Here is a 7,633-nt window from a genome sequence, read left to right as displayed (position 1 = left end):
ATTCAAGATCATATTTTGGCTCTCATGGACTTGTTTTCATTTTCTTCAGTTTCAGTTTGAATTTGCATATGAGTAATTGATGGTCTGTTCTACAGTCTAGTCTGCCCCTGGCCTTGTTTTGACTGATGATATGGAACTTTTCCACCGTCTGTTTCCACAGGTATAGTCAATTTGATTTCTGTGTATTCCATCTGGTAAGATCCATGTGTATAATTGTCTCTTATGCTGTCTAAAGAGAGCATTGAACTGATATTTAAAATGAACAAATCATTGGTTTTGCAGAATTCTATCATGTGTTCTCCAGCATCATTTCTATCACCAAGGCCATATTATCCAACTACTGATCCTTCCTCTTTGCTCCCAACCTTTGCATTCCAATCACCAGTAATGATCAATATATCTTGATTGCATGTTTGATCGATTTCAAATTGCAGAAGTTGGTAGAATTCTTCTATTTCATCCTCACTGGCTTTAGTGGTTGATGCGTAAATTTGAATAATAGTGGTATTAACTGGTCTTCCCTGAAGGCACATGGATATTATCCTATCGCAGACAGCGTTGTACCTCATGACTAATCTGGCTATGTTATGCAACACCATTCCTCTTCAATTTGTCGTTTTCGGCATAGTACATCATGTGGTTATCGGATTCAAAATGGCCAATACCAGTCCATTTCAGCTCACTAATGCCTAGATATCGATGTTTATGCGTTCCATTCCATTTTGACAACTTCCAATTTTCCCAGATTCATTCTTCATACATTCCATGCTCTGGTTTTCAATGGATGGTTACAGCTGTCTGTCTTCATTTTGAGTTGTGCCCCATCAGCAAATGAAGGTCACGCGGGCTTTTCTCCCATGAGCTTTACTCCATTTTGTGTCATCACGGTCAACTCTACTTTGAGGAGGCAGGTCTTCCCCAGTTGCATTTTGAGTGCCTTCCAACCTGAGGGGCACATTTTCCAGCATTATATCTGACAGTGTTTCTCTGCTATTCATAAGGTTTTCAGTTACTAAATATTCTAAAGTATTTTGTCACTCTTTCTTCCTAGTCTTTCATCATCTGGAAGCGCATCTGGAACCTGTCCACCATGGGTGACCCTACTGGTATTTAAAATACCGGTGGCATAGCTTTCAGAATCACAGCAACTCAGAGGCCACCACAGTATGACAAACTGATAGTCGAGTGGTGGCCGTTTGGTTTTAAGTGGAAACTGTCACTTTAAATTTTGAGGAGATCTTTACGGATGCTTTGTAGAACCCTCCAGGGGTTGGGTTGGGGTGTCCATTCGCCCAGGCATACCGTCTAGTCACCAGAACGGAGGTGCGCAGACAGCGAGAGACCAGTGAACCGATAGCAAGCAAAGAATGTCCACACCTGTATGTCTGCGGTTCTGTGTGGCATTCGTGGCTGTTCTGATCCTTCCCCCACTTGGTCTCTCCCAAGATGGTGCCTCCGGGAGCAGCTGAGCATCTTGAATTAGAAAGCAATGGATTTCTTGATTCTGCTACAAATTCCCCTAGCTGTGAACCTTCCAACCTTCTAAATATTCCTTTATGTGTGGTTCAGAGTTCTAGCACCATCCCCTGAGCCTGCTTGGTCCAGTATTCTGTGTTGTTGTTGACAGAGCTCCTCACTGCACATCTATCCGATCTGCCATCTTGTGTTTTGTGTTTCTTGGTGGTAGCCTGCTCTTGTAAAAGGGGATGCAGTCTATACCCCAGAGAAAGTCCGCTTACATTTCAGCTAATTATTTTTCAGCTAATAGTTGGATGAAATTCCAGAACCAAAGCACAGCCATCCAGTAGGTTCCAACTCATAATAACCAATAGGACAAGGGGTTTTTTTTTCTGCCAAAATTTATAATATTCACGGGCCAGACAAAATTACCAACTTCAAATTTAGCCATGTTATATTTGGTATTACACTTAATTAAGTCACCCCTACTGTGGTAGAGTCCTGGTGTGGCGCTGTGGGTTAATGCGCCAGATTGCAAAACTGCTCCTCAGAAACTCCATACAGGGTCACTATGGGTCAGAACCAACTCCACAGCACTTCACAACAACAACTATGATGGCTGGAACTGTGGTTGCCTTGGCAGTGCCTGAACCAAATGATTTCACAGACTGTCTATATAGCACTTACCAATAGCATATGGCTTGAGGGCTGGGTGTCCCTCACTCCTGCTATAGAACACAGTAGAACTGGTCCCTAGGGGTTTCCAAGACTGTAAATCTTTACAGGAACAGACACCCCTATCTTTCTCCCTTGGAGTGGCTGCTGGGTTCGAACTGCTGACCTTTCAGTTAGCAGCCCAACCAACTAGTCACCTATTATGCCTCCACCAGGGCTCCTATGAGCAAGGTGGGCCAATTGGAGGGACATCTAGAAGTGAGAAGTGTCAGGACTTGATTGTAGAGCAGTAGGAGGCAGGAGGTGACACCTCTACTGAGGGAGCACACCACACAGGACCCGGTTTTGTGGCGAGGACTCAGGTGACTTGGCTGGAACATCCAGGCACAGGTGGTGTGAAGGGGTTGGTGGGCAGTGGTGAGGGAGGCGCCTGAGGCCCAGCTTTTCATGCTTCACCAGCAAGTGCCTCCTGAGTCTTTACTGTGTGCCCTTCCTTGGTGACTTAAGGAAGGGACAGTGACCTAAAGGTCATGGATAGTTGTTAACAGGATGTTTGTTGGAAGGTGACAAGTAAGTACAAGGTGGGGGACAAGGGAAGGTTGAAGTTTTCAGTAGAATGTTGCATGAAAAGCATGTTGAAGCCAACGTCAGAAGGATGCCAGGGAAGCAAAAACCCATCTCATTGACTGGCTGGCTTGGGTTGACCCCAGTAGGGGTTTCAGTGACTGATTTCTCAGAAGCAAATGGTCAGGTCTTTCTTCTGGGGATACTTGAACCCATAACCTTCAGCAGCTGAGTCGGTAGTTGTATATTCCTCTGCTCTCTGACAGTCTGGGGAGAGAGCAGCCCAAACTGAGTTTGTTCAAGAGAAAACTAAGCGTCCAGGACAGATGGTGCAGGGCCTGGCTGGCTGTGGTCAGGAGGTGGGAGCAGAGGAGGGCCATGCCCTGACTTGGGTGCACCCAGGCACCAGGGGGGTCGAGGCTGGAAGACAAGGCTGGAGGTGGGTACAGACCTTTCCTGGGCTTTCCTGCCCACAGGCCCGGGTGGAGCGCATGGAGCAGTTCCAAAAGGAGAAGGAGGACTTGGACCGGGGCTGCCGTGAGTGTAAGCGCAAGGTGGCTGAGTGTCAGAGGAAGCTGAAGGAGCTGGAGGTGGCCGAGGCCGTGGGCACCCAGGTGGAGCTAGAACGGTTGCAGACTGAGGTGCAGCAGCTGCGCAAGGAGGAAAGGAGCTGGGAGCAGAAGCTGGAGGAAATGCGCAAGAAGGAGAAGAGCATGCCCTGGAACGTGGACACACTCAGCAAGGACGGTTTCAGCAAGGTGTGTGGTGGCGGGGAGGTTGGGGGGACAGGAGGTAGGGGGAGGGCCAGGGGCAGGGGCCAGACAGATGAAGCACCCCATCGGCCCTCCCCTTTGATCTGCCCGAAGGCCCTAGTCCGAGGCCACACCTGCCACACTCACGCTCCCGCCTCCTTGATGCTTCTGGCACCTTCACCGCCTTGGCCGCTGACAGGATGGGCGCTGCGGCCAAGGCCAGGCCGGCTGTGCTCAGGGCACTTCGCGGTGGCGGCGGCGGCGAGGCCCCAGCCCACTCCCCCTCTCACCCCACCACAGAGCATGGTCAACACCAAGCCTGAGCAGGCGGAAGAGGACTCGGAGGAGGTGCGGGAGCAGAAACACAAAACCTTTGTGGAAAAGTACGAGAAACAAATCAAGCACTTTGGTGAGTTGGGCACAGGGGCTCCTGATTGGGGGGGGGGGGGGGGGGGGGGTGAGGGAAAGAGTGGGGCCCTTCCAGCACCTGCTTAATGCTTTCCTGCAGGCATGCTCCACCGCTGGGACGATAGCCAGAAGTACCTGTCAGACAATGCCCACCTGGTGTGTGAGGAGACAGCCAACTACCTGGTCATCTGGTGCATTGACCTAGAGGTAGAGGAGGTGAGTGGAGCATGTCCTGGGATGGGGATCGGCCTCACCCTGAGGCACCCCCTGGGTGACAGCGTGCCTGCCCTCCCCTCGGCAGAAGTGCGCGCTCATGGGGCAGGTGGCCCACCAGACCATCGTCATGCAATTCATCCTGGAGCTGGCCAAGAGCCTGAAGGTGGACCCCCGCGCCTGCTTCCGGCAGTTCTTCACGAAGATCAAGGTAGGGGCTCTAAGCAGCGTAGGGTACTGGCTGGCTGCAGGCTCCCTCCTCCAGGAGCCAGCCAACAGAGCATGGGGTCAGAGGCTGAGATGTGGCAGTGGGCCGCAGACTGTCTGCGCCGACGCTGCTGATGGGGCACCAGTGGCAAGGGAAGGGCAGGGTCAGGGTACTACCAACTCTTGACTTGAACACCTGCAGGAACAGGCTCCCTGACTCAGGAGGCCCCTGTGGGGTTGGTCATTGGGGGAAGGTGGCCAAGCCAAGGGTGGACAGAGGTGAGGACAGCCTGGGCCCTGGGTGTTCCACCCTTTAGTTCTGGGCCAGACTCAGGGGAGCCCACTGACTGCCCCCCACAGACAGCCGACCGCCAGTACATGGAGGGCTTCAATGATGAGCTGGAGGCCTTCAAGGAGCGGGTGCGGGGCCGTGCCAAGCTGCGGATCGAGAAGGCCATGAAGGAGTATGAGGAGGAGGAGCGCAAGAAGAGGCTTGGCCCTGGCGGCCTGGATCCTGTCGAGGTCTACGAGTCCCTCCCTGAGGTACGCTCCCCGGTCCCAGGCAGGTAGCAGATACAGCCCTGGATCACCAGGACCTGATTCTGACTCCTCTGCACCCCCAGGAGCTACAGAAATGCTTTGATGCAAAGGACGTGCAAATGCTACAAGATGCCATCAGCAAGATGGACCCCACCGTGAGTCATTGCGCCCCAGGCCCACCCTCTTGCTACCACCTCCAGCAGGCTGGGAAAATCACACCCACATACACACCCACCGGCTTCTCAGAGCAGTAAGGGGACTGGGCCACCATGTGTCCAGCACAGGGGACAGGCAGTCCTTCACGTGTTCACAGTTATCAAGCACCTATTGGGTGCCAGCTGGGTGCTTGTACCACAGTGCATGCGAGTACAGCACATGTGTCTGGCAATTATCCCTGTCATCACAGGCCATTTGTGGGCACAGCCCCCGGTGGCACGCAGGCTCCTTCCCAGTGCCTGTTTCTTTATCCAAACCGGTTTCTCTCTGGGAATTAGCTGGCACGATGCACGGGAGAGCTGAGCACACCGTTGTTGTTAAGTGCCATCGAGTCAATTCCGACCCAAAGCAACCCTGTATAGGGTTTCCAAGGAGCAGCTAGTGAGCTTGAACCACCGACCTTGCAGTTCAAACGACTTTGCAGTCTGATGCATTAACCCACAGTGCCATACCAGGAGCACACAGTAGCTGGTGTTAAACACTGACTGTTTTCATGAGAACAGTAGTCCAGCTGTTGGAGTCCTTGGGGGTGGGGGTGTAAATGGTTAATGCACTCACGGAAACTTGGACATTTGAGGCCACCGGAAGGCTCCTGAGAAGAAGGGTCTGGCAGCTGGCTGCTATAAAGAGTCAGTCACGTGGGGTCACTGTTGGTGGGGGTCCACTTGATGACAGCTGTTTGGCATTTTAGTAGAGCTAGTACAACAAGAAAGGCTGCTCTGTAGTGATTATGAGTTGGGCTGTTAACCTCAAGGTCAGCAGTTCAAAACTTACCAGTCATTACACAGGAGAAAGATGAGGCTTTCTGCTCCCGTAAAGATTTGCAGCCTCAGAAACCCTATGCCAGGGTCACTGTAAGTTGGAACTGACTCCATGGATTATAACCACCACCAGCAGCACAGCAGGCAGGAGCCTGGTACCATGGTGGGTTGTGCACTGATTGGGCTGCTAACGGCAAGGTCAGCAGTTTGAGTCCATCAGCCACTCCGTGGGAGAAAGACAGGCGTTTTGCTCCCGTAAAGATTTACAGCCTTGAGTCACTATGAGTCCGAACCAACTTGTCAGAACACAGCAGCATCAAGGTAACAAGGCTTTAGAGCAGGCGTGGGAAAGGTCCAGCCCATAGGCCGTATGTTGTTGTTGGTAAGTGCTGTCCAGTTGGCTCTGACCCATAGTGACCCTGTATAGAGTTTCCGAGGAGCAGCTGGTGAGCTTGAAACCACCGACCTTGCAGTTCAAACAGCTTTGCCATAAGGCCCTCGAAATCATTTGCTTTTGACTCTTACCAAGGCCACCGCAGTTCCAGCCATCACATTAAGGGAGAATTCATTACATGTGTGACCAGATACAGCAGACTCATTTTCAAGTAGATAATTCTATATGGTCCATGAATGGTGTTGCAAATTTTAGCAGGAAAAAGGTTCCCCACCCCTGCTTTAAAGGCTTAGTAGACCCCATTTTTTTGTTACTTGGCTTGATGAGTGCTGGCAGTGGTTTCGTTATCTGTAAAGTGGGTCTGCTTACTGGATTTCTAGGACTTTCCATGGGAGTAGATGTCTAAACTAGGGACTAGCAAATGGCAACCCACAGGCCCGCTGCCTCCTCCAAAGAAGCTTTATTGGCGTACGGCCCCATTTATTTGCTTTTGTGTCATCGGCAACTATTTTGCCTACTCCAGTTGAGTCCTGGTGTGGTACTGTAGGATCAGCACTGGACTGCTAACCTCAACGTCGATTCCAAGGCACTTGACAACAACAGGAAGAGAATGGAGGAGTTACGGGTTGAGGAGCTGTGACAAACGCTGTCATTGAGGGGGCTTCCAAACGTGCATGGGAAAATTCCATGACCTTTTAATTCTGTTTTTTTAAGCACTTTTTGAAAACCCCCTTATCTGGCCCACAAAGTCTAAATATTTACTGTCTGGCTCTTAAAGATCTGAACTTGTGTTCCTCAGCCACATGCCACATTTCAAAGTGCTCAGTCGCCACTTGTGATTTGTGGTTGTGTTGGGCAGCGCAGATTCTAGAACGTTTCCACCATGGTACAGCTGGAGTCTAGAAGGCGCATGAGTGGGCTTCAGGGTCCTCGGAGCCCAGGGAACTCAGGGCCCACTTCATGCACTGCCCTTCTCCCCACAGGATGCAAAGTACCACATGCAACGCTGCATCGACTCTGGCCTCTGGGTCCCCAACTCCAAGTCCAGTGAAGCCAAGGAGAAGGAGGAGGCAGGGCCTGAGGACCCCTTGCTGGAAGCTGCCCCAAAACCAGACGATGAGAAGGATGTCAGTGCGTGACCTACGCTAGCCACTGCCCGCCTGCCTGCAGGCCCCCGCACTCCCCTTTTCAGAAAACAAAAATAGACACCAGCTCCCCAGCTCCTGGCTTCCTCCACTTCTGCAGCCCCCCAAACCCGGGACTGGCCAGGAGAGGAAGGGGGCCAGCCCTCCCCCCCTCCTCTGCCCCTACCCCCCCCAGCGCTCATTCAAGTCTCTGCTTTGAGTCAAGGGGCTTCACTGCCTGCAGCCCCCGCCCCCATCAGCATTATGCCAAAGGCCCTGGGGTCCAGGGAGAGGCAGGGTCGCCAGGTTGCCCGTGGGTGG

At 52.0% G+C, this 7,633-nt stretch overlaps 1 protein-coding gene across 1 annotated transcript in view; it reads left to right on the top strand.

Moving 5' to 3' along the window:
- CDC37 (cell division cycle 37) overlaps positions 1-7,425 on the top strand; it is an 18,880-nt gene extending 11,455 nt beyond the window's left edge. Inside the window, exons 2-8 of the mRNA XM_006875086.1 lie at positions 3,174-3,455; positions 3,750-3,858; positions 3,958-4,073; positions 4,159-4,281; positions 4,638-4,820; positions 4,901-4,972; positions 7,172-7,425. Of these exons, the coding sequence (XP_006875148.1) occupies positions 3,174-3,455; positions 3,750-3,858; positions 3,958-4,073; positions 4,159-4,281; positions 4,638-4,820; positions 4,901-4,972; positions 7,172-7,327 (1,041 nt within the window). The 3' untranslated portion in view covers positions 7,328-7,425. The remainder of the gene's footprint in view (positions 1-3,173; positions 3,456-3,749; positions 3,859-3,957; positions 4,074-4,158; positions 4,282-4,637; positions 4,821-4,900; positions 4,973-7,171) is intronic.
- Positions 7,426-7,633: the final 208 nt, after the last annotated feature.

This window comes from Chrysochloris asiatica, unplaced genomic scaffold, assembly GCF_000296735.1.
Source record: "Chrysochloris asiatica unplaced genomic scaffold, ChrAsi1.0 scaffold00312, whole genome shotgun sequence".
NCBI lineage: Eukaryota > Metazoa > Chordata > Mammalia > Afrosoricida > Chrysochloridae > Chrysochloris > Chrysochloris asiatica.
The sequence above is the reverse complement of the archived record's forward strand: the minus strand, read 5'-3'. Positions and strand labels throughout refer to the sequence as shown.